General features: G+C 50.1%; 1 protein-coding gene across 1 annotated transcript in view; it reads left to right on the forward strand.

The window, feature by feature from the left end:
• LOC149867076 (alpha-2-macroglobulin-like protein 1) overlaps window positions 1–27,241 on the forward strand; it is a 39,955-nt gene that overhangs the window by 7,500 nt on the left and 5,214 nt on the right. Inside the window, 12 exon segments of the mRNA XM_090041677.1 lie at window positions 11,572–11,662; window positions 12,166–12,328; window positions 15,138–15,190; window positions 17,048–17,068; window positions 17,874–18,027; window positions 18,710–18,794; window positions 19,251–19,377; window positions 20,286–20,370; window positions 20,781–20,936; window positions 24,774–24,883; window positions 25,004–25,168; window positions 26,011–26,235. Coding sequence (XP_089897803.1) covers window positions 11,572–11,662; window positions 12,166–12,328; window positions 15,138–15,190; window positions 17,048–17,068; window positions 17,874–18,027; window positions 18,710–18,794; window positions 19,251–19,377; window positions 20,286–20,370; window positions 20,781–20,936; window positions 24,774–24,883; window positions 25,004–25,168; window positions 26,011–26,235 — 1,435 coding nt within the window.

Consider the following 27,241-nt stretch of genomic DNA (forward strand, 5'->3'; position numbering starts at 1 on the left):
CAGCAAGGGGGTAAATGAGGTGGGACAATGATTTTTCTTTCTTCTTCATTCAGCAAAGGAAAGAATGTGAAGCCACTCAGTGAAGCCAAAGGGAGCGTTTCCTACCAAGGAGGCATGTGTGGGCTCTGCGCTGGACACAGCCGGATTCCCTTACCATTTTTTCTCTAAATGTACGATTTTTTTCCCCCACCCAGCATGTAGTTAACTTGTGAGACTCTTTGCCATAAAGTGTTGTAGAGGCTGATTTACCTGCATTCAAAGGAGCATTGGACAAATGCATTTGGGACAGGACCATCAATGGGTATTAAACATGAAGGTTATGGGTGCAATCTCCACGTTAGGCCTTCTGAGTCCTGTGTATGCTGGACACTGCAGGGAGAGAGGGGCAGGGGATGAATCACTCTGGACAGGTTCTGCTTAAATACTCTTCCACTGAGTACCTCCTCTGTCCCACTGAGAGAAACAGAATACTGGGCAGGATGGACCTGTGGTCTGACCCCATATGGCAGCTCATGCTTATATGTTTTGATTGGCTATTTTGGAGAGCACTGAAAATATGCAGCAGACATTGCACTGCTTCTGGCTTCCTCTTAGCACTGGAGGCAGAAGACACGTCCAGCAACTTACATATTCACAGAATCATAGATTGGAAGGGGCCTCAAGGATCATCCGGTCCAGCCAGTGCACGAAGGCAGACATGCTATTCCTAGATCACCCCTGACCAATGCTTATCCAGTCTCCTCTTGAACACCTCCAACAATGAAGACTCCACAGCTCCCCTGGGCAGTTTGTTCCACTGCCTCTCTGTTCAAACAGTAAGGAAACATTTCCGGAAATCAAATCTAAATTTACTTTACTACAATTTAAAGTCACCTCCCAAAGTAAGAAACAGAGAACACTTCTCAACCAGAAGCAGTATTCAAAATATTTCACAAGAAAAAAAGTTGTCTGCATTTTAAGTTCCCACCCCCCCCCAAAAGTTTTTTTTCACTAATTTTATGGCTTAGATGGCAGGGTAGAAACTCCTTGGGAGCTTTACATTGACTTCAAATGTAACTTAACATTGAAACAAAAAGTTTGCACAAAAATCTGGTTGAGTGATTCCATCCATATGTCAAATTCTAACCCAATATCTCAGCCGCATTTCAAATGCTGCGATTATTTTGGTAAGTGCCCAGAAGATTGCATCAAATTTGGCCAAAACTTGTCCAGTCTTAAGCCAGCATTCAAAATTTCAATAGAAATGCTCTAGGAAACTTGAAATTCTCTAACCAGAGCTATTCCCAACACTGCTATTTCTCAAAAGTCAGTTAAGAACAAAACCACGTATCCAAAAAATGCCTTTGCTAGAGATTTATGTCCATTGCAGTGTAATCTGAGAAAACATTACCCCTAAGGTCATTTATACCTAATTTTGAGAACGCAAATTAGTTTCAGCACACAAGGGCGGGATGCTGGATGAACTAAGGCAGTCATGAAAAAAGAGGGCTCATCAACTAACTGAAAAAAACTCTGCAATATTTTTTTAAATGTTGGTGTTTTTACCCATTTTTCTTCCACTGAAAGTTCTGATTTTTTTTAAAACTGAAACAGTATATCAGACCTTCAAAAAATCTCAGCAGATTCAATCAGAAATGAAGGAGTCCAGGTCAATCCTCCAAAACATTCTTTGGTTGGGGGGATTTGATTGCAGCCAGTTAGAGATTTCACTGCACAACTAGATAAGGAGCAGTGAGGCACCACTAATTATTATCACTAATAAAAGCTGCAAACAGCAGAGTTTATGCTGCATGGGCGAGAAGGTCACTGATGTGGACCTGGTTAGGGATTGAACTAATTATTCCCAGAACTAAAGACTTAAAACCCTGTAGTTTGAACCAAAGACATAAGCCCCCTACAACCTGTAGCTGCAGCAATTATAGTCTGGTGGACTGGGGATTGACAGGAACACGCACAGCCCACACAGATCTGTGAGCTACACATGCAAGCAGTGAACAGCTCCCCCTGTGATCCCTGATTGAAAACTACAGGCAGCCGACAGTTTCTGTAGATCGGTTTTCCATCCAAAAAAAAGAGTCAGTTTGATCAAAGTCAAAACATTTCTCAGGTATCTGCCAATTTTGATTAAATTTTCCACAGGAAAAAGCCAAAAGATCCTTTTTCTTCCCGGCTGTTCAGCTGAAACATTGATTTTAATCTGCTTTCTGAAAGTTCGATGTAACATAATATAGAATGTGTTTTATATTAACTATGATAATGCACAGTATGACCTCATGACACCTGGCTTCCCTGAGACCTAGAGAAAGATTATTGGGCTGGGGGTACACTACAGATTCATTATAACAAAATTGTGCTGTCATCTAGGGGTGCCTGAGCAAGGCACTGAAGCGACAAAGCCACAAAGGAATGTTTCTCCTCTTAGTATTTGAATGGCACTCAGAAGAAATCTCAGAGCTCCCCTTTCTCGGGAGTTTTGAGAATTCCAGCAGTTTTGCTCCACTTCGGAATAAAGAGGCATTTGGAGCCATCAGGACCAGCCCCAAGCAGCACTGACTGTGACTGCCACATCTGGTCTAAGCCCTGACTCAGCCTAGCATTGGCTTAATCTGGGCCAGCGCAGCCTAGGGAAGTTTACATCCATTGACCTCTCAGCCTGCATGTTCGGGGTCAGAGAGGATGGGTTGCTAGTGCCAGTGGGGTGCTCACCCCAGGTTGAGTTGGGTCCAGAAGGGTACTATCATGCAGGGGATACATGGTGAACATCCCACCATGTCCCACTCTGAGCTGGTATGCATGGTTTGTAGAGGCCCTGAGGGGCATTAGGAGGAGAGGAAGTGCTCACACAGTGCTGTACTGCTTCTGGTGGCATGCTGTACACCCTGATGCCAGACCTGTGCCAGGGTGAACAGGATTGGTCCCCTGCTGAAGCCCATCCTAGGCCAGCCCACTCCCCACTCAGCTCAGCTGCCTCATGTTTTCCTTTCTCTGTGATGCTCCCCTGCTTGCAGATCAAGATGCTCTCTAGGCCCAGCTCTGGCAGCTCACACTCATGGTCCCAGCCAGCACCAGAAGCCAGCAGCCAGTGCAGCTGCTTCCAATTTCCCATTGAGCCCTGGCCCAAGCTGCATACTGGAACCCCAATTGGGGCCCATTAACTAGAGGCCTCTATCCAGGCCTGAGAAGGATCTGTGCTGGGGAGGAGTGAGTAGACATGACCACTGCCATCTCATCCTCCTACTGCTCCACCAAGCTGGCACTACCCAGCCAGGACCTTAGTGGTATGATCCCCACCCCCCCAGAGCAGTCGGTTCCCCTGCGTGAAGCAGGGCTGGGCTGTGGAGCTGGAAAAGCTGATGGGAAACAGAACAGAACAGGTCCTAGCTCCATACCCTTTGGGTCTTTCCTGCAGTCAGAGCTCTGGGGCAGCTGGCCCAGCTGCCCGCAGCCCAGGCCCTGGTGCTGGGCAAGCTGACAGCTCTGCCAATGCTGCACTGCCCCCTGTTCTCCATCCCTGGATTGCAGACAGCAAGGCCAAGGGAAGCACTGGCCAAAAGCTGGCCATGGAGGTGTTATCTTGCCAGGGGTCTCCTCAAGGCTCTTGCTACATCCACAACCACCAAGGCAGCTTGGGCATGTACATTCCCCACCCTGGGATTCAGGCTTTGCAGTTGCAAGTGGACCAAGAACCAGACCCCTTCTTCCTCCCCAGTGCTGGAGAGTCCAGATGCCTGACCTAAGGCCCTGAGAGCCAAACCCAACTGCCTCCCCAGGTCTGGCCAATGCTGCCACCTGGTGGCTGGACCCTGGAACCGCTTTGTGCCCGGGAAGCTGCCAGCTCTACATGTGGCTGCACCTTCACTTGAACTCAAGCACCTGTTCTGAGGCTCATAGAGGCTTCTGTCCTTCTGTTACCTAACGTGGGCTCTGCCTACCATTAGTTCCAGCCCATGGCAGGAGATTCTTGAGCTGTAATAAAAGCAGCAGGCTCCAGGGGAAGAGGCACAAACTTCAGGCAATCAGACACACTTGGCCAGCCTGGGGCTCACATCTACCACATTGTGGCTAGGAACTGTGCTCCACTAAAACAGCACAGGAGCTTTGCCCAGCCTGGAGGCCTCTGTTTCCCCACAGGGCCCATACATGCTGCTACCGGGCCTTAGTCCCACCCCAGACAGCACCCCGTCAACTACAGGACAGCTCAGTTTCCTTCTCTTCCCCCAACCCCTATCATCCTCAGCTCAGCCCAGCCAGGCGGGAAGAAGGGGGTGGCCTGTTCCCATCACAGCCATGTTGGCTGGAGGAAGCACACTGTTTGTTTTCATTTATTGCTGCTCTTTTCCCACTTCCCTGGAATCCTGGGAGAATTTTGGACTGGAGTCAGGCTGGGCCTGGCACAATGTGTCCTTATGAACACAGCCACACAGGCCAGGCTGCCCGCTAGTAGGAGAGCAGGCAGCAGTGCAAAGGGACCAAAGGCTGGACCAGAGCGAGAGGTAGATGTAGGCAGGTTGAGACTCAGAAGTCAGGCCAGAAAAAGTAGGCTAAGGCTAGAAGTCTGCAATAGATGCATCTACACAAGACACTTTACTGCACAACAGACTAATTTGCTGCACAGTAAAGCACCACTGTCTACCTGTGCATGGCAGTTAGGGTGTTGTAGACAAATTTACTGCACTGCCGGATAATCTTGGCAGATACAAGTGGTATCCAGCAGCTCAGTAAATTACTGCACTTAAACACATCTGTAGATAGTGATGCTGAGATTACTTTACTTTGACTCAAACTGAGCCAGAATATATTCAGTCATGTTAACTTCACATGAAGATGCACCCAGTAAGAACAACCTGTGGGCCAAAGCCAAGGGGGCTAAAACCTCTACAGGTTGGTGAGGAATATGATCTGCAAGCCATGGGTGTAGCTATGGGAGGCTTGCTCCTTAAGGGTGTTGAGGTGCCTTAGTCCCATAGAAACTAAGGAAGTTAGGCACCTCAGCACCTTTCCACATCTGGGCTGTAGCTCCCCATTTGATGATAAAAGTTGTCTCATCCTTATTTGGTCCTAAACTTTCTGGGACACTGACTAACATTTGTTCTGTGCCTGACACAAGAGGACCCAGAGCCCCTTGCATTTCCTGGATTTAGGGGCTTGTGGGAACAGGGGTTGATCTTAAAGACTCAGTTTCTGCAGTCAAGTGATAAGGAGAGAATTAAATACACTTCTAGCACTTGGGACTGCAAGGAGATGCTGGGAAAAGCAACCTCACAGGGCTCCAAAGGGGCAATAAAAACTTGACATTGATTTGTTTTTATGCTTCTATTTTTTCTGTCCTAAAGCATCCCTCTGCAGTGCGGGGCATGGTCCCTTCCCAGGATCTATCTTCCTCCCTTGCTGGTGCAGGAATGTGACACAATAGTCAGTCTCTTGCTCTCCCCATCCCTTTCCCTCCCCTTCATAGCACTGTCCTCACTTTGGCTTTTGGTCTCCTATGCTGGAGGTCTTGTTTGATACAGAGTGCCTGAAGGTTGCTTTGGGGCTGGTGAGGTGTAAGGCAGGGAGCAAGAGGGAACGCTCCCTCCTGGAGCCTACAGCTATTCCATGGGGGCCTGTGAGCTCAGGGCAGCAGGTGTGGATGATCCCTCCTGTGGCCATGCCCCAAATGGATGAGTTTTAGAGGCCTCACTCACTTGTGAACATGTGGGGCTGGTAAGCCTGGCTCATATCCCCAGAAAGCTCTGCTACCCCTTATCCACATGCCTTGGTTCTTATGCACTTCCTCTAATCTGTCCACTACTTGCCCCACAATAAATTATTCATTTAGCATGAACTGCTGGTGACTGGGAGGGATCCCACCACACATGCCATGGTTTTTCTGAGCCTTAAGGATTGTGTCCTTAAGGAATGACCATTCTTCTTGTGATCCCTTTACCTCTGGTCCTTGGTCTCTCAGAGAATTCTCTACTAGTGACCTGAGCTTATTAAAATTTGCATTTTTGAAGTCTAAGACTTTGAGCTTGGTATCTGTTTTGTCAGCCTTGCGGTGGACCGTGAACGTAATGATTTCATGGTCACTATCACCTAAGCTGCCCTCTGTGTTTAAGTTGGTCACCAGGTCATCCCCTTTGGCCAGGACCAGGTCAAGAAGTGCATTGCCTCTAGTTGGCCTGTGCATCTCCTGAGTCAAAAAAGGCTCTTCGGTGCTGGTCAGGAAAGATCATGATCAATCTGAGCTGGCTGAGCATTCCTCCCAGGAGATATCTGGGTAGTTGAAGTCACCCATTGCAACCATGTCCCAAGTACATGCGACCTTCATTATTTCATGGGTGAACATTAGATCAAGTTCCTCCCCTTGGTTAGCCAGCCTGTAGTATACACCTACAGTCAGGTCTCTCTCGCCATGCCTCCCCCAGAGCTTGACCCAGAGGGTTTCAAGCTTTTCTTCTTTTGGGGCTGACATTGGCCTGTAGGGAGGTGTACTGCCCCCATAACATAATGTGTTATTATGTAATTAGATGTATTAAACATATTATAATTTATTTGACCTTCCCCCAAATCAGCCAGTCTCACCAGCTTCATAGGATCAGTCAGTCAGAGAAAAGTAGGGCTGGAAGGGACCTCACGAGACGGTCTTGTTCAGAGACTCTCCACCAGGGTACTACAGCAGTCTGGTGTGCAGCAAATCCTTTTAAGGATGCTACATAACATGAGCACCATTAGGGGCAGTGATTCACACATCACTCACAAGATAAACCTAGAGATTTCACATAGGAATCCACAGTATCAATAACCACATGCCTTGCTGTGGGGTTTCTGAGGTCCTTCCAAGAGAATTGCTCTATTATTTTTCTATAGTCAAGAAATAAATGAAAATGATGAGCTGGCATTTTCTGAGGACTGTCTGGAGTCTAATTAGGGGTGCCTTGAGTCTAAAAAGGTTGAGAACCTTGATCTAGTCCAACCCTCTGCTCGAAGTAGGATCAGCCTTGCATAAACCAGCCCAAACAAGTGTTTGTCTAACCTGCTCCTAAAAACCTCAGGAGCAAACACTCACCCATAGCTACCAGGCACAGTGCCTGAATGTCACAGGCCAGCTGGGCACTGTGAGTATATCAATTTAGTTGCAGACTGACTGAGCATTGCAACTTTATTAGCCACTGAGCTACTTTGGTTCAGGATCGAAGAGGTGATGTTGGGAGTGAAAGCAATGACAAGTTTTACTTATAAAAAGAATAAATTTTACTTATGACAACAAAAGATATAGTTTACACATATGACAGTTAGTAAAAAGGTTAAGCTAATAAACAGACAACATAACAATACAAATTAAAATTGATAGTAATAATAAAACAGATAAAGAAATTAACCACGAGTTTCTACTTGGTTAGTAACTTATCTATAGTCTCTCAGTTAGAAGATGCACATCAAGCTGATTCAGCGAAGTCAGATGTCTCTGAACTGGGCTGTCAGAAGGGGAACCCTCTCAGTCAGGATCTAGTCTCCGCTCTCAAGGGGAGTAAGAGAGATCCGTGGGGGCATGGGACAGCAATGACCCTTCTGTTCCATCCATCCCAAGGGTTATTTTGAGGTGCATGTTCTTTAATATCCTATTTATGCTAATTTTTTAGTTATATAGCCATTCATAGTGTTACTTTATAACTAGTATCCTATGGGGTTAAAAGGTGTTAGAAATCATTACAATAAGTCACTGCCTAAGCTTGGGTTTACCCAATAAGAAAATTATACCACATTACTTTAAGGTCTGAGATTAACATGTTCCTACCTAAGTTCAACCCACTATGTTAATTATATCTTGTGATTACATTCGTTAGGTTTTTTTTACTGTTTCTAAACAAAATTTATAAATCAGCTGTCTGTGATTATAATTTTCAGTTCTGCTTTTTAAAGTTCTTGCTGTCTGGAGATTAATACAAAAAGCTATATATAAATCTTTTTTTCAGACAGATAGGGAACTGCTTCATCAGCCACTTTGCAGATATCTCAGAAAGCAAATTTCTCTAGTTAAAGCTGCCCATTTGACCTTTCTGGTTCTAGCTATTTGAGCAGTAAGCTATTAGAGCTATTGGCAATGTTCAGTTGAGCAAGGTAGTGGGAACAAAAGACCAGAAGTACTTCAAGATGAAATTCAGTAAAGTTATGGAAAGGATACTATAACAAGGCAAAGGTGTTCTTGGACTGGTAAACAGCACATGCAATACTGCATACCATAGTTATATGCACACTACACACAGCATTTTCCCAAAAATTAGTGGTTGAAAATTGGGATGCATCTTTAAAGAGGAAGCTGATTTCTGAACAGCTTGGCTAACATGAGTATCAGCATATTGATACAACTATCATCATTACTTCACATATATCTATCATAATTTCCAGTTGCATGCCCTTGCTATGTCTCTGCACTAGGCAAGTTGATCTTGTAGTGCATGAAAACACACATTTTTTTTTATGAGTGGAGCAAAGTAATTTTATGCATTTCATCCAGTATATTAAGCTACTTATTTTAATAGAAAAATCTTTTTTTTCCTTCTTTCTGCCTTCCCAAAAGAAGGTGCATGTCTTAAGCATGTGCTTTGCAAATAAATATGGTATTAATTATGTATTTGCAAGGCCAATGTTAGGATTTGGAAGATAGATATCATTGTCAAGGTGGTGTCAGCTTATCTCATATTTCAGAGCTTCAGTTGGCCACCTGGAGAGGCCAGAAGACTTTAGTAATTCCTTTATAAATATTTTGCTGACTTTTTTGTTCCCACCATCCTACCCTTTCTTTGAAGCATTGGACATTGGTCACAATTCAAGGTGTGGTTTTGACTGATTGAGGGAAATACTTTTCTGCTCAGGATCAAATTGATTACTTGGTTTCAGGTCAGATCAGCAAGGACTATGCAATGGTTTGTGTTCCTCTGTAGCACAGGGTATAGACCTCTCCCTGGATTCCTCTGAACATGTTTACTTCTCTGCCACTGAAGTGGCTGGGCACTGGCAGTCCCCTTGTCTCTCTTATTACCTGTGGCATTCCTAGTTGTGTTTTTAAGCAGGACTTTGTGGCACTGAACAATTTGTAAGATCTTCTGAATAAAGGGTTCAGTGGTCTGGGAAGTCTCACCCAGCCTTGTGTTCCTATCACAGCCTTGACCCCAGTAACAGTGGGGACTTTGTGAGTAAATATTGTCCTAAATGCATTCCCCACCTCTGCAGAGCCCTGATAGCCATTGTTTATTCTCAAGTTGAAATTCAAAGCTCATGACCTAGAGACTATATCAGGCTAGAGGAGGCTGATTTGCAGCAAAGAGCCTCAGGGAGAGGGAAGAAGAAACACCCAGGGAGGGTGAAGTGCATTCCCCACCCACCCCCCAAGTCTTCTTGTCTGCCCTTCACAAGGAATGGAGACCCCACCAACCTCAGCCTGACTGATCTTCCTCATCTTGCACCTCACAGCTGGGACCGTCACAAAGCCATAAGCCTCAACTATGTCTGTCTGTTGCTAGGGGCTATTTGGAAGCAGCACAGGGTTGCTCAATCCAAACAGGATAGTTACATCTTCCTTAAGAACGCAGTTCCTGGTTTAGGCTCCCCCTGCCCTACTCCCTCCTGGAGGCAGAGGGGAAGGCTGGGTTTGTAGCTTAGGCAGCAGCCTGGGACTTGGGAGATCTGGGTAGGTATAGCTCTGCTACCTACACCCTGGGTGACCATAGGCAACTGGCGGGCTCTCCCAATGCTTCAGTTCTCATCAGAAAGCAAGAATAATACCCCTTAATGGACTGAGGCAGCCTGTTTAGAGTGTAAACTCTTTGGGCCTGGACTGTCTCAGGTTATGTGTATGATGCATTTAGTGCCATGGGGGCTACTGTGGGCCCTGGCCTCCAAGCAACATACTAATAGAAATATGCTTTATATAGAAGCCAGCTATATTAAAGGAACATCTTGGGCAGAACAGGGCATAGCATGATGTTATAAACACCAAACCATATCTGTGATAAGAAGCTAGATGAGCACAGTTCTGGGATAGTTTAGGAATAGCACATAGTATTGATTCAGGGGGTAGGACTATAGGATCCTTGAAGACCCTTCCAACTCTTACTTCTAAGAGCCCTGGGGTGAAGACTGTCCAGGTAGCTGCAGAAAGGGGTGAGGGAGGTGTAGTTAAGGTCATTTGCTGCAAAAGTCCAAGATACTCAGCAGAGAAGGAAGGTTCCCAGTGCCACCCCTTGGGGCTTCTCACCTGACTTTTAGAACTAGCAACTGGCCCTCCTGGCTGATTGAGCAGGAGAAAGGGCAAGGACAGACTGGGACTTGATCTTCTCTGATCTCAGAGTGGTTAATCCAGTGCCAGAGGAGTCTGTAACAGGGGCCTCCTCAGGGCTGCTTTCCCTGTGGCCTGCCCACCTGTTTCTGGGCTAACTACCCACCTTGTTATTAACATCTATTAACATAAATATTAACAAGTGGGAGGCTGCCTATTTTCTGCCCTGATGCCAGGAGGCGCTATCTGTAGCTCCATTCCTCCCCTACATCGCAGCCCAAGCCTCACAGATGGCCTCACAATGTTCTCACCATCACTGGCCCCCACAATCCTCCTCTCCCAACTGAACCCCAAGCTAGAATCCTCTCATCAGGGAGTCTCACCAGCCTCCATATTGGGCAGCATAACTCCCTGACCCACTTCCCCTTCTGGGTGTGGTCCCCTCACCGGGACCTTCAGCTCACTGGCCCTGGCCCACTTCCAGGCCAGGTGGAGCCCCAGGCATGCAGCTCTTGGGCATCCCTTGTGGTGGGCCCCCAGCCCTTCTGGTCCCAGCCCTAGCATCGACCAGTCAGGGGAAGTTCAGACAGACATTGAGTCTATGTCCCTTTCCTCTGTCCAAGGGTCCACTCTCTGGGCCCTCCAAAGCAAGAGGTAACCCACCTGGTTGTGGGGGCTAGGGGTTAAGGTGCCCCAACCCACCTTTCACTGTGGTGGTAACTGGCCTGGCATTTCCCAGGGGCTCCTATGCCACTGAGAGCCCCACCAGGGCACCCACTCCCAGCAGGGTGCAGTTTTAGTTTGTACCCAGGACCAGGAGCCTCCTGACCATCCCCTACCGCACCTCCCTTACTGCCAAAGGATAGATATCAGCTACCCTCTAACCAGGAGATGTCGCTGCCTGAGCTCTAGCAGCCAAACTGCACTGTTTATATGGGCATCCCTGAATCTAAAATGGCTGCCCTCATTAGGCACCTGGCAGCTGCCAGCTCCAGGCCCGTAAAGTGGCAGGCACAGACAATGCCCTGCCACAGAGTCAAACTGGATATGGGGGGAGAGGGACATGTCCTGCCTCTGCTGTCTGGCTGGAGCAGGTTCAGCTTTCAATGGTGTTGAGCAGGAAACTCACCTGCAGAAGGGTCACTTGGAATGAACAGGGGAAGCCACAGGGAGACACAATGGGATCATTCATAAGGGGCCACTCATATATGAACAGGAGGTAATGGGGAATCACAGCCAGTCTGGGGAAGGCTCTAGGTTGTTGCAGTAACATGAGGCTTTCTCAGCAGCACTGATGCTTTCCCCTCCCCCAGGCAATATGTGGTGGTGTTCCCAGCTCAGCTCTACCATCCGCGCACCGGGATGGTGTTGGTCCATCTGGCCAACCTCAGTGAGGCTGTCCAGGTGATCATCCAGCTGCAGAGGAAGAGTGGGCCCAGCAATATCACCCTGCTGAAGAGAGGTCCAGGAGTTCCATCTACACGAAACCGTGCCTCTTCCAGTAAGCTGCAGCCCCACAACCACCCAGCTTGGCCCAGGGTTTTATGAACAGGTATGGAGTCCTCCCTCATAGTGTCCCCAGGTCCTACCCAGCCTCAGCCAAGGAGACTGGAGGGCTCAGGGACTAGGAATGAGCATGGAGCTGGTGCCTGAATGGGCAATGGTAACCATAGAGCTGGACAACACCCCTAAGTAATGATGACACAGGGAAGAGAGTGGTGACTTGGCCAGCGGGGGGAGAGAGTTCTATGAAGTGCCCCTTTGTTATCACAGCTTCCCATTCATTGTGCCCCTAGTGGGACAGGGGGATACTTGTGTTTGTTGTGAGGGCTGATACAGGGACTCCCAGGGCTGAAATAGCAGGACTGCACCATAACCATCCCATGACTATGTTTCTCCACGGGCAGGTGCCAGCCCCAGCTACTGGGAGGGAGGAAGTTGCCTACCTGCACATCTTGATCCAAGGAGATTCCCTGAAGTTCTCTGAGCAGAAGAAAATGCTGCTGAAAGCACTGGAGCCTGGGACCTTTGTACTGACAGACAAACCCATCTACAAGCCTGGGCAGACAGGTAAGCAGGCAGCAGCTGCTGGAGCAAGCCCCCTGGCCTCAGGCCCTTTGTATGGGTTCTGAGGACTGGGTGGCTGGGAGAGGCTGAGTTGGGCAGGGGCAGATTCAGGGAGCTTTGGGGGGGTGGAGGGGATATAGACAGACAGACAGATAGATAGATAGAGTTATAGTTATATAGACCCAGGGGTGTGTTTGCACCCCTCTTTGATTGCACCCCTCTTTGATTCCTACTCTATGCAAACTCAAAAACCACCGGCCTGGGAGGTGCAGCAGTATTCCCCTTCAGACAGGGCTGATAGAGTCAATTGACTTTATGGCTCAGTATCGTATACTTCATTCCTGCTAATTTCTGTCCACTCCACAGGTGTTAACAACCCTCTTTATGTTTTAATAACCGTGATGTTCCACTAATCAAACTATCCTTTCCTCTGCAATTTTGCTGTCTATTAGCCATTTCTGGTAATGTCTCTCTCCTATTTCAGGGCCCTGCTGACTCTTTTTAGCCCTACCTAAACCTTAACTCAGCTGTAAAAATTACTGACAGTGAAGCATTGAAAGCATTGTCAAAATGTTTGGGAAGACTTAATTTTGTTTTATAAATCTGAATAAGAGATGTACCTTTAACTGTCATGACTGCAGAACTAATGACAATATCTTTTGACTATTTTGACTATTTTTACCTAGTTTGTTGTGTTTTTTTTAAACTTAATACTTTATCTAGCAAAGCTGTGCACATTCCAGTAGTTCTATTAGTTTTTGCTTTCATCTTAGGCTGAATAAGATAGTACTAGGCCTGTTAGCATATTAGTAAAGCTTCTAATTTCTCTTGAACTGGAGAAAAATGTGTTGTGTTATATGTGATGATCAGGGATCTGGGTTTTCTGTTTCCCATGGAAAAATGGAGTAAAGCATGGACTCCCCCCCTTACCAGAGTAAAACACGGATTACTCATTTTAGCAGACAAACCCAGAGATTCTGCAGTTTTGCAACAAGTCCCCTGCAGGCTGGCAGAGTTCCAGCCTGCAAGGGGCTCGAAGGGACTGGGAGGAGGTGGGGTCAGACAGGTATATGCACATGGCTCCAGGCAGCCTGGAGAGAAGTTCCCACAGGTAAGTGGAGTGGGGATTGAGGCTCCCATAGGGAGGGAGGGAGTTGGGCAGGGCTGGAGGTGGGGCTGCTGCCCAGCCAGTCGGTGCGTAGGGCTTGGGGCTGCAATGTGGGGCCAGGGCCCCGGCAGGATAGGGCTGCGGGCAGCTTGTGCAGGGGTTGGGGGCGGGCTGGCTCCCTACTGTGGCATGCACTCCCAGGGGAGCAGGGGGGCACGTGCCCCTAGATCTGTGCGTGGAGTGGGGGCAAGAGCAGGCATGGGCTATAAACTTAGGCTCCCACCTTGCTGCCCTCTCCTGGAACCTCTGTGGTCTGGCAGGTGTAACCTGGCAGGGTAGGGCACAGCGGGGCTGTGCAGGAAAGCTGCTTGCTACTGCGAGCTCTGTGCTGCCATGGTGATGCATCCCTTGCATGTGGGGCTGCAGTGGGAGCAGCAGTGCAAAGTTGTGCACTGCTGCTGTGAGCACAGGGGACATGTCACCAGAGCAGCGGAGAGCTCCCAGCAGCCAGGAGATCCCCACATGGCCCCGCTGTTTCCTGTAGCTCTGGGTCACACCTGCCTGGCTATGAAGGCCCTGGGGGAATGCACCAGGGCAGAGAGCCCAAGCCCACAGCACACACCTGCCTCCACCCCCAACACAGATGTGGGGGGTGCAGGTCCCTCCTGCCCCCTGGGAGTGCACATACAGGCAGGAATCTGTGCCCACCTCCCCCCGAAGCCTGCAGCAGGCAGGCAGTGTGTGTGTGTGTGTGTGTGGAGGTGGGAGATAGAGCTGGGCTCTCCTTCATTGTCCCAGCCACTGCTTTCTGTTGGGGCAGGGGGCTGCAGATCCATGTCCCTGGCCCCATAGCCCTGGCAGCTGGGGACCCCTCCAGCAGGGCTGGGGAGGCAGGGGCTGTGGATGGGGGGTGAGGGGCACCAGAATGGCTGGGGGGTTGTGGGGGAGTGAAGTGCACCAGCAGGGCTGGGAGTGGGGGGGTTGTTGGGAGGACTGAGGGGCACTTGTCAGGCTGTGTGGGGAGCTGTGAGGGGAAATAAGAGACACCAGCAGGGCCAGAGGGCTGTGGGGGGAGGGGGAGGGGGAAGTGTGAGGGGTACCAGCATGGCCAGGGGCTGTTGAGGGAATAAAGTGCACTAGCAAGGCTGGAGGGCTGGGGCAGGGGGGGCAGGAGAAGGGAGTGAGGGGAATCTGCAGGGCTGGGGGGCAGGGGCTATGGGTGGAGAATAAGGGGCACTAGTAGGTCTATAAGGGGCCAGGGGACTGTGGGACAGGGTGGATGGAGTGAGGGACACCAGCAGGGCTCTTGGGGCTGTGGGTGCCTTTAATTTTAATAGTGGATTTTGAGGTTTTTATCAGAAAATTTGCAATTTTTTATCAGGGAAAACCAAGATCCCTGGTGAAGATGAACCACATCACCTGCACCTCCATTCTTAAAATCTAAGTGGGCGGGAAGGGAGACTAAAGGCTGGCTGGGCTGTAGGGACTGAGCTCCCTCCTATCATTGGGCAAAGCCACAGTGAGTTAGCAGAGTGCAGCCTGGGGAAGCCTGTGCCGCTACTGTCCAGACAAAGCCTGTTCTGTGGTGCAGAGAGGCCATTCATGTCTGGACTATCTGGCTGGCCCCATCTGCCCTTTACCCAGCTAGACATTTGTTTAGATAAATCTAGAACTTATCCACCTCTGTCTTTTTCTCTCTTTCAGTGAAGTTTCAAGTCGGCAGTTTGGATAAAGACTTTGTCCCCAGAAACAAGGAGGTGAGAGCTGGGACATGCTGAGGGAGGAAGGGAATGGGGCATTAAGGGGCCAAACCCATTTAATCTTACCAGAGAAAAAGGGTTAGGTGTCCAGTATGCCACCGGGACCAGATAGGAATCCAGCCACAGTCCAGTCTCCGCCTCCTATGTCCATATGTCTCCCCACCCCACAACAGGCTGATGTCCTACATATGGATGGGGGACAGATGGGAGCAGATTTTCAGACCAGCTGCTACTTTCTATCCCTACCTTCTTGCTGTCTCACCAGAAACTAAAGTAAAGACCAGGGAACGTGACTTGGGCATATCTATGCTTTTTCTTGCCTGCTTTCATATCATGGTAACAAGTGTTCAGCCCTGCATAACTGCAACACTGGCTCTTCCTCCATCTCCTCCAAAGAAAGGATGTTGAGCTGTAGGAACAGAGCGGCTTCTTGGCTGTGTTGCTCTGAGGAATGAATTTCAGCCCTTCCTGACTCTAACACTGTAAGGGAAAAAGCAGGACACACATGTGCCTGAACACCCATGCATTCATGTCTGAAACCACATTGATTTTATATGAAAAATAAATGTCTCTCACATTAGAGCATAGGTCTGTTCTCATAGTGACATGATCATTTACATCAAAAACAATCACATGCCACCTGCACAACAGCTCCTTTCATTCAACCCAAAACATACAAAAAAGGTGTTCGTTTTTCACACCCACACGTATAAGTGCTAGCTTAGCTCCAAGGCACACAGCCCTTTCACCCACAAAGAGGCACATGTATGAGGCCCTCTTTAACAACATACTTCCTGGCATGCAATGCACAGCCATGCAAATGTGACCCTGGGAAATACCTGTGTGTCTGAGTGGATTTGGAGTAAATGGGAACTTTACCAAGTTGAACAAGATCTTCACTTGAATTGGAGCTATAGAAACACAGAGAAGAGGGAGTGAAGTTCCACCAGATCTCACAGCTTATATAAGGTCTATTCTGAAATCAGGTTTTAGTCTCTGGAATTTCCCAGTAGTCCCAGCATCCATTTTGGGTGTTTTTTTGTTGGGAGAAAACTGGAGGAAATTCCAAGACAAAAACCTGGCTCACCTGTAGGGAAGACAGCCAAGCGAGCCCACATTTAAACTGAGCACAGGACCAGACCCTTGGAAGTAAGAGACTCAGATGGCAGCAGTTTGAAATTGCGCAATTTGGATGGCACAATGTAGGCTGCCATTCATTTATATCCAAGTCAGTAAAAAAGCAAGCAGGCAGGTTCTGAAATCCATAGTGGCAGTTGTGCAAATAACCTTAATGTTGACCCTGTGCCAGGACCCCAGACCAAACATGAGCCATTAGAGTGGAGTAAGCTCTCTTCATGTGGGCCTGGCTTCTGCTGATTCAGCTATGAGCCTGTTCCACCAAACAGCCTTCTGGTTCAGCCCACAGACCCCATCAATGCGTTGCAAATACAGCCTTCTCCCACTCATCTCCTGTTGCCCTTTGGCTGGAGCATGGATCTCCCCTGCACTTAGAAAACTCCTTGGCAAAAAAATAAAAATCAGTATCTGGGCCCTGCCACTCCACAGACATACTAGATGGTCTTGTCTTGTATCTACTAATGCAGAGTGAAAGAACTTGATGGGAGGTGCAAGATCTTCACGTCCATTCCTTCAGCATTGTCAGGACAGCGGTCTCTCCAGTAAGTCACTGGTTTCTCTGGACATTCCCTCGCTGGTCCTGCCATTACTTGCCATGTAATCTCCTCCAGTGCCTCAGAGATACCCCAGCCAGTCAGGTCCCAGGCAGATCCCTAGGCAGTGTTAGGAGTTCCCTACCCTTCTAACTAAGCTGTCTTATGTTTCTCTGTTTTGCAGGTACCCCTGGTGACCCTCCAGGTCAGTATGAACTTCTCTGGTCCCCCCTTCTTACTGCCTGGCTCACTGGAAAGCACCAGGAGGTGTTCAGTTATGGGGATGCCAGAGCAGTCTGAGCTCTCACCACATTATCCAACAAACCCAGCCTCAGGTTTCTGGCCTCACTAGGGGCATTACAGGACTGGGAACTTCTGAGCTGGGACATGTGGGAGTGAGGACAAGGGCAGGGACATTGGTACTCTATATGTAGAGTCTAGGGCTCCATCAAGCTGGGAGGCAGGTGGATTTGGGCCTAAAACTAGCCCTACCTTGGCTAGTCATCCAGACAATTCCCAACCATTGCACTCCAGGCTAGTCACCCTTTTGAGCAGGTCAGTGGTGTGTGCAGCAAGGAGCTCCTTTGGAAGTCTCCAAAGAGAGAAGGAGTTTGGAAGAGCTGTGTGGGAGCTAGGGAGAGGAGGAAGGATCCCAAGAGCTCTGGGTGCAGAGGAAAGGGGCAGAAGTTTGAGAAGATTTCCTGTGTTGAGACCTGACATGACATGAAAAATCCTCCAGGCTCCTAGTCCATCACAAGGGCTTGGGGGGGGATGTCTCCTCCATCTTTTTCTCTGGGCTCTGTCCGGACTGGAGATAGATTTTCCACAGCAACCCTTGGACAACTGTTCCCACCCAAGGCCAGGGCTGAAGGGTACAAACAGAAAAGGCCTTCAGTCTCCTGAGTTGTTGATCCAGCCCCTGGCCCTAGCACTAGGCTTACTTGCTGGGGAAGAGGGGTGAATCTCTCTGTGAGTGAAAGCAGCTAACTCAAGTGTATCTGCATGTTCAGGATCCCAACGGGAACTGGATCGCTCAGTGGTGAGATGTGGCCCCATAGCAGGGCATTGTGGACTTGTCCCTCCCCTTGCCTGCAGAGCCAGCCCTGGGGACATACTCCATCAATGTGGAGGGCACTAAGCACTCCTTCAGCGTGGAGGAATACAGTGAGCAGAGGGACTCAAGCCAGTGGCTGTATCTCTGCCATAGTGAGGGTCTGTGAGAATTTGGTCTTGAGCCATTTGTCTGTGGTTTCCCTGTCAAAATGTCTCTGGGAGCTCTGAGCCATGAGCTGTTTCATGAGCATGTCTTCTTCACTATGCCCATCCTGGCTGAGGAGGATTCAGTCTCTCCATCCACAGTGTGCTCCTTACCAAGGCTCTGGGTGATCTAAGAACAACCCTGGTGGTTTTCAGTATGTGCCTCTGCACCAGGCTCTTCCTTGGGCCCGAGACATGCTGCCTTCCTGCCTTCCAAGTGTCACATTCCCCTCAGGCTTTAGAAATCATCCTGCTGTGACCCCCATCTTTACCAGACCCTCTGACCTTCTCCTACAGCTAGACATGAGGGAAGCAGTAGTAGAGTCACCCCAAGCTCCCCTCTCCCACATTTTGGGCTCTTCCTGCCCTACAGTTTACCATAAGTTTAATGCAACCATCTCTGACAGAGCATCAGAGCCTGGAGCTGGAGAAAAGGGCCCTCAGAGCCCAGATGGGCTTCAAGTCTGAATGCCAGGCCAGACTGTCCATGGAGCAGGTCCATGGGTTCCTCAGGATGAGTGTGTATGTGGAATTGCTTCTGTCTACCCGGGAGACCAGACCAGTCACTGGTTCCTTGTCTGCCCCATAGTGCTGCCCAAGTTTGAAGTGACCATTGAGCTGCCCCCTGTGCTGAAAGTGCTGGATGACAAGCTCCAAGTGCAAGTGTGTGGCCAGTGAGTCTAAAGTCACCTGGAGGACACACGCACGCACACACACAACCCCCCTAGGAACCAGAGACATGACTGGGCAGTTCTGGTCCCTGGGTGGTGGAGCATGGTGCAGGGGCAGCAGCCAGAGGTCCCCTGCTGCAGGGAGGACAGCACCTCCTTTTTTGCTGTCAACACATGTCATGACACCCCCATCCCCCAGCTCCATTCTAGCACATTTCCCCCACACCCCTGAAGCAGCACCTAGGGTTCCTGATATGACCTTGCCTTGCCTACACTCCTGCTTTGTCTCCTTCTCTCTGCTAAGCAAGACTTATCTGGCATCCCCCCCTCACAACCACTCAGAGCTCCTCTTATCTCCCTTTCACCACCAGCCACCCCACTAAGTGACCCTGGGTTCATGGAAGGTCAATGACACCCCTCACCTCCCATTCACCTTCTTGCTTGCTCTCTGCCACACAGATACACCTATGGGAAGCCCATCCTGGGGAAGGTTCAGATCAGCCTGTGCCGGCATCGGCATCAATGGCCCCAGACCCATGTCACTGAAGACCCATCCAGGGAGCAATGCATTGAGTTTGATAGCCAAGTGAGTTTGCCGGGCGGAGGGGGGTGGGGGGAAGTAGGATGATGCCGGATGTGACCTGTCATGACTACAGTGGCCACATGGGGGTGCCATGACTTGTCTTGATGGTGACTGCAGTATTCTAATATCTGCATTATTCTGCATCATCTTCCAAGGGTTTCATTGCATCAGGTGAACCAGGTCCCAGGCCCTCAGAGAAGAGATAAAGGGCTAATAACTTTTTAACAGGGCACAGCAGCCACAGTATTTAGGAAGAGGAGATAGATGCATACAGGATCCCACTGAAGCCACAGACAGTTGAGAGACAGACTGGGATTGTAGCCAGGGCTAACACTGGTGGGGCTGAAGCCCACCAAGGGATATGCCCTGGGGCCATGCAGGTGGAGCCTCAGTTTCACATCTTGGCTTTGCAGCACTGCCTCTGTACAGTGCCTGTGGCATTGCTCTGGGATAGTGGAGTCAGATCTGCTTCAGAGAGGAAAGACTGTCAGCTGAATCCCACCCAGCAGTCCCTGTCAGCTGATCTCTCCCCCCATCCCCCACCCCCCACACTGCTCTGCACAGCATCCAGGTTGTTCAAATGCCTCCTCTTCTAAGCTGCTGTGATACAATTTAGTGCCAGTGCCTGTTGGACTAATGCCTGGGAGCTGGTCTACACCACTGAAATGATGGGTTCTGGTAGATGGGGGCTTGAACACATTCTGTCCATCTGAGTCCACAGGCACAGTCCAAACTAGAAATTAGCCATTGTGGCTGCCCCTGGCTTGATCCCTGTGCCAGGCCACACTACTGCAGTTGTGCAGATAACTCCTGAGAGACTCCTGAGAGAGCTGAAGGGCCTGTCAGCTGAGCTCCTGTGTAAGATATTTGTGATTCTTCTAGACAGAGAAGAACACTGCTTTTCCTTAAAGCTGGGGACAGCTCCCTTCAGCCTGACCTACTCTGGCTACCAAATGAGCCTCAAAGCCAAGGCCTCACTACAGGAGGAGGGGACAGGTGGGATGAAATCCAGCACACATGCACATACACCCAGTCAGGCAGACATGTAGCTCTTGCAGATGTGACTATATCATTTCAAGCCCAGCTACCTTAGAAACAACCCCAAGAAGCAGAGTTTATGGAGAATGGACCTGAAATTCTGATCCAGGCCATTACACAGCGCTCTGATCTGATCTCAGGCCCGAAATTCTTCCAGCTTGGGGTGATCAGATGCACTTTCTCTAGTCCTGGAGGAAATGATAAAACCATTTTCATCAACAAATTTCATGAAAAGAAAGGGACCCTGGGTTCTGGTCTTGTCTTCTGGGATCTTTAAGGTAAAATGCACAAGAATGGGACAACCGACAACCAACGCCCAGGAAAAAGCCAACCTATTAAATGGATACTTTGTGTTGGTCTTTCTTCAGTCCCACGGGATGCCCATGCCCATTACGGCACGGGTGAGGGAGATTCCCTGCCCTCCATCAATGCTGACCTCATGGAGGAACACCTAAAGAGGCTGGATACCTGCAAGTCAGCCGGCCCTGACAATGCACACCCCAGGGTCCTCAAGGAGCTGGCAAGTATCATAACCCAGCCCCTGGCATAGAGAACTCCTGGCACTCTGGTGTAGTGCCCAAAGATTGGAAGAAGGCCAATGTGGTGATGATCTTCAAGAAAGGGAGGGATGTGGATCCAGCAAACTTCAGGCCCATCAGCCTGACCTCTATCCTGGGGAAGGTCTTCGAAAAGATTATTAAAGAGACCATTCTTAACAGACTGGCCGATGGCAACATCCTGAGGGATAGCCAGCACGGGTTTGTTGCAGGTAGGTCTTGCTTGACCTATCTTATTTCCTTTTAAGACCAAGTGACCTATCACCTGGACAAGGGAGAGGAGCTTGGTGTTGTCGCGGGGCACTCCCGCGCCCCGCTCCTAAGGAGATGCCCAGGAAGAGGAGAGGCCTGGAGCAACACAGATGGGGGTTGCTGGGGCAACCAGGCCGGTCATATGGCCAGGAGGGGGCAGGGCCAGGCCCTTATAAACAGCTAGGCCAAAGCCTAGGGAGCAGTACCCTTCTGGATGCCAGAGGAGCAGGAGCTCTGTGGCTGAGCTGAGCGGCCAGAGTCAGGGGTTGCAGCCTTACCCCTAACAGGCTGCAATGAGGCAGGGAACAAGATCGCCCTGATGAGAGGTAGGGCTGGGAGCCCGGGAGGGGCTGAGAGTTGGCTTTACGAGCGGGTAGCTCTTTGTTGGTTTTGTTACAGCCGTTCGGGCTTGGCTTTGAGTTACAGTTTACACCGGAGGACCGGGTGAGGCTGTAGGGGAGCGAGGAGGCCTCAGCGGGGCTCCCCAGCAGTTTGGGGGCTCCGGGTGCCCAGTAGGGGCACAGTGCCAGGGGGCCAGGCACGGCTACGGCCACCTGAGCCCCGAGCGCGGGAGGCGCGCAGCGCGGAGAGCGCGATACAGGCCCCAGAGAGGGCGAGGCCCAGAGAGGGCGCAGCGCGGAGAGCGCAGTACAGGTTTGTGCCGGCGTGGCACGGAGCACGGGGTTGGACCCCGGCCCGTAAGGACGGCACTTTGCCCAGTGGGGCAAAAGACCCAAGAAAGGGTCAAGGGGGCCAGGCACGGCTACGGCCACCTGAGCCCCAAGCGCGTGAGGCGCGCAGCGCGGAGAGCGCGGTACAGGGCCCCAGGAAGGGGACCAGAGGCCCGGAGAGGGCGCAGCGCGGAGAGCGCGGGACAGGCCCCAGGGAGGGCGAGGCCCGGAGAGGGCGCAGCGCGGAGAGTGCGGGACAGGCCCCAGGGAGGGCGAGGCCCGGAGAGGGCGCAGCGCGGAGAGCGCGATACAGGCCCCAGAGAGGGCGAGGCCCAGAGAGGGCGCAGCGCGGAGAGCGCGGGACAGGCCCCAGAGAGAGGGCGAGGCCTGGAGAGGGCGCAGAACAGGAAGGGGACCAGACAACGTCCCCCGGGACAGCTGCGAGGCTTGGGGCGTGCTAAAGGGGAGGTTTTGGAGGCACGCATTTGCCCATAAGGCTGGGGGAGAGGACCCCACTTTGGAGCGGTAGTGATACCATTGCGGTGCCGTTAGGTGCGAGTAGGCAGCCTCCCATACTGAACCAATAAGATCTAAGACGTGGCGGGCGAGTAGAGGGTGTCAGACCACCCTAATTGGCACGGCAAAGGGGCGCTCGCGAGCTCACGGCCGCTCGCGGGGCCATCCGTGACAGGTGTCATATATCTTGACTTCAAAAAAGCCTTTGATCTGGTATCTCATGATCACCTGTTAGCAAAACTGGCCAACTGTGGCCTTGGGTCCACCACGGTCCATTGGCTGGGGAATTGGCTCCGTGGTTGGACCCAGAGGGTGGTGGTTGACAGAAGTCAATCGTCATGGTGCCCTGTGACCAGTGGGATCCCCCAAGGCTCTGTCCTTGGACCTATATTGTTCAACATCTTCATTAATGATGTGGACATTGGAGTCAGAAGCAGACTGGCCAAGTTCGCCGACGATACCAAACTCTGGGGTAAAGCATCCACACCTGAGGACAGGAGGGCAATCCAGGCTGACCTTGACAGGCTCAGCAAATGGGTGGATGAGAACCTGATGGTGTTTAACACTGAAAAATGCAAGGTTCTCCACCTTGGGAGGAAAAACCTGCAGCATCCTTATAGGATCGGCAGCGCTACGCTGGCTAGCACTATGGACGGAAGGGACTTCGGGATCATGATTGACCACAAGATGAACATGACACTTCACTGTGATGCTGCAGCTAGTAAAGTGAGCAAAATGCTGGCTTGCATCCATAGATGCTTCTCAAGCAAATCCCGGGACGTCATTCTCCCATTGTACTAGGCCTTGGTGAGGCTGCAGCTGGAGTACTGCATCCAGTTTTGGCCCCACAATTCAAAAAGGATGTGGAGAAGCTTGAGAGAGTGCAGAGAAGAGCCACGCATATGATCAGAGGTCAGGAAAATGGACCTTATGACAATAGGCTGAGAGCCATGGGGCTCTTTAGCCTGGAAAAGCGCAGGTTCAGGGGCGATCTGGTAGCCACCTATAAGTTTGTCAGGGGTGACCACCAGGATCTGGGGGAACGATTGTTCACCAGAGCGCCTCAAGGGATGACAAAGTCAAATGGTCACAAACTACTGCAAGACCGTTTCAGGCTGGACATAAAGAATTTCTTTACTGTCCGAGCCCCCAAGGTCTGGAATAGCCTGCCATTGGAGGCTGGACTCAATGATCTTCTGAGGTTCCTTCCAGCCCTAATGTCTATGAAATCTATGAAGAAGTCATGGGATAAAAATGCATGAATAGCATTGGGAGCAGGCAGCCAGAACCAGGGTCACACTATCTCCCAGGAGAGAGCCCTCATGGTTTACTGAGAGCTGTGTCTACTGAAATTAGATATAGCATCACCTCCATGACAAACCACTTCTAATGGTGCTAGAAGATCAGACTTCACATGCACATAAAAGTTTATCTGGGACAATGCACAAGCACACATTAAAGAAAAGGCACTTCGCTTTGACTAAGAAGTGAGTACAAGATCCAAATCCTATCTGAGTTTGAACCAAACCCATTGATGCCCATTTGGTGGCTGTCTGGAACATCAGACTTCTAACCACCTTTCTGTGAACAAAGAAAGACACAAACATGTTTGTGCAGCTATGAGAGAAAGTGAGGGGACGGGACAAGGTTTGTTTATACTGCACGGTTATTATGTTTCTCTACACAGGCAAAATTAAGGTTACTTGGATGTTGATCAAGAAGGATGTTTCTGTTGCATGTGAATTGTTTTCAGAACTAACAGAGTGACTGTCCCCTTTAACGGGTAGTGGGTCTAGTTGCACCTGTGCCCTACTCAGCTCACCCACCTCCGGAGGAGGAACTTAGCAAAGTTACTGAGCAGGCAGGTGCTGTAGCCAAATGAGTTCTGCTGGGCTGGCAACATGACAGAAGCCCACAGAACAGAGATAGAAGGGACTCCAGGCCGTAAAAGTCTCTTGGTAAAGACTTGACTCTTGCATTTTATAAGAGTGGCTCTTGTAATTTCCTTTTCTGCATATACGGACTCTTCCAATCTTCAGGGAGTAGGTCCAGAATGGCCACTGAGAACTGAGTGCTTCTGAGCACTGCCATCTCCAGGGATCTGCCCTGGGCTGAGAGAGTAGGGGCAAGAACCTGCGGATGGGGCCTGGGACTGTTCAGTGTAGAGCCCTCTGCTGAGAAAAGGGGCTGCAGCCCCCTGGAAAGCTGCTGGGAAATGTCAAGCAGCTACTTTGGGATTACTTCCAATATGAAGGCTTTTAGTTCTGGATTCCCAATTCTCAGGCACAATCCTTCTCTGACCTTATTTTGGACCTCTAATCCTCCCCCAGGCCCTCTCTCAGCTCATCCCTCCCTCTGACACTAGGGGCGCAGCACAATGCAACCAAGAGCTGCAAGATTGTGTCTGATGTGGCCACATTGACATCTGAAGATGCTGACACTTTTTACAAGCCTGGAATCCCCTACACTGGCAAGGTAAGGGTGTTAACAACACCCTTCAGCTCTGTGACCCCAGCACCCTGTGCTCTCCCAGGCCTCTACACCCCAAGGCTGGACTCCCGAGTTGTACATGCTGTCCTTTCTCTCTCAGTTCAGATGTTCCTGCAGGATGCAGATGGTTCTGCCCTGAAGAATGAGGAGCTGCAGCTCTTGATCACTGCTGAAGCAGTGAACAAGACCCAAACTCTCCAAACAGATGACTCTAGGAGAGCCTTCTTTGAGCTGGACACTTCCCTCTGGACAAGGACAGTCACCTTGAAGGTAAGAGACTGACTTCCCAGGCCCTGGAGGAACTCTGCTCTACAGCCTACCTTCTTATTACCCTACAAAATAAGTTACGTAGGTTTCCTGGTGCCCAGAGACAAGCTATGGCCAGGATCCAGCTGCAGCTTCAGCCAGAAAGTCCATACGTGGGGCATGGGTCTGACTAGCAATCAGTGGGCCAGCTAGTGGGCCCAACTCCACCCCAGGAGGCTCTTCTGAATCCCATGCATTTCTGCATAGTCCAGAGCTTGCTTCAATTCCCACCCCACAAGGGCAGTGAATTGCACTCAGCCCCTCCATGGCGCTAACACCTATCCATCTCAGTCTTTCCCATAACCATCTTGCCAGTTCCCAGACACCAATACAACATGGCAGCACACAAGAGCAATGGGAACTTTACAAATAAAGAATACTAAAAGTGCCAGTCACTTTACGAATAAAGAGTACTAAGCACTCCCTGTCCTGGGGAGGTTCTGTTCTAAGGAGACACGACAGGCACAGGGTGGACAAGCTGCATATAATGCATTTGTGGAAGAGTCCAGGAGCTGTCAGGGTACTGGAGCCAGTTTTGGGTGGAGTTTGGTTAGGAATGTCATCCCCTGTGGGCCAGACTGGACCTTATCATCCTGTATTTGATGGGGACCCAGCACTGGAACCAGATGGTCCCAAGCTGCTGCCTTGCTACTGCAGGACTGGCTTCTTTATGACTGTGGTTTCCTCCTTGCAGACAAGCTCAGTCTGCAACATCCTGGCCTGCCTTTCGTAGAGCATTCCCACTCTACGCTGGGCACTCCACCACTCCTGAGAATCCCAATTCTCTCTGTCTCCTTCAAGGGAAGTTCAAGGAAGTAGTTCACACCCATCAGAAGGGGAAGATCTTTCCCAGGTACCCTGAGACCATCCACTACCTAAAGCCCTTCTACTCTGAGAGCAGAAGTTTCCTGAAGATCCATGCACAAGGGGGGTTGATGCCTTGCGACCAGACCCAGCAGCTGCAGGTGGATTACATCATTGCCAGGAAAGCCACGAGGGATGACTCCAAAAGTCTAGATTTCATATTCCTAGTAAGCCCTTCCTGGGAGCAAGAGAGGGGTGGGGCTATATGGGTGCAGGAATTTCAGGGAACAGGAGGGTGGGGACACCAGGGGCATGAGGTCTGTGTTGGCAACCTCATGATGGACCAGAAGGGAAGAGAAGAATTTCCTAGATGTTGTTGATTCCCCAAGCTGGGCTGGATCTGGAGATGGGATTTACCCTATTCCCCACCTTTTGAGGACATCCATTCTGGCCTTATCCTGGGACAGTGCACTGGCTGGGTCAGGAGGGCTGGGAGACGGTGATAATTGGATTGGAGGTGTATTGGTAGGTTAGGAAGAGCTAATAGACAATACTCAAAGCAAAGGTTGGCTCTGGGATAAATGTGTTATATGGCTACTTGGTGCCATAGAATACAGATGGATGACTGACAAGGGGAGTTGCCAAGAACTGGCCTTTTCTGGGTCTTGCTGTGTACTTCCCAGTTTCCCTCTGGCCAAACACATGTATGTATACACTTGAACAAGCATCTTCTCATCTTCCTGTGCCTTCATAAGATGAAGTGGAACCAAACTGAATCCCTTTTTCTCATTGGTCTGGAAGAAATAAAGTAGCCCTTGTGAAATGGAAGTAAGTATGCCTTCGTTACGGCAGCATGATTAGGGATGGGCAATTTGATGGGCTTATTAAAAAGCATAAAAGTTTTGCACTCACAATAGAACAAAGGTGCATTTGTTGCACTTGGCTACATCAGTCTCTGCATATGCCAACATCCTTCTGCTAAAACCACAGATTGGCATCCTTGGGTTTCTTATTGCAGGGCAGTCCTGCAGTCTGTTTCCTGCCACGACTTCTGCTTAACCTAAATTGCATATTCTGCTACTCATTTGAACTTGCCATGTACACAAAGGTTCACTTGCACTCACTCAGAAACTGGTATGGGTCCTCTGCCTTAGCTACACTCGTGTAGGCTTGACCAGCCACTGAGAATGGTTGGGATGGACAACAATGTTTGGGATGACTCAGGCTGTTGGT

Source organism: Crocodylus siamensis, chromosome 4 (genome assembly GCF_052110815.1).
Source record: "Crocodylus siamensis isolate JL-2025a chromosome 4, ASM5211081v1, whole genome shotgun sequence".
NCBI classification, from domain to species: Eukaryota; Metazoa; Chordata; order Crocodylia; family Crocodylidae; genus Crocodylus; species Crocodylus siamensis.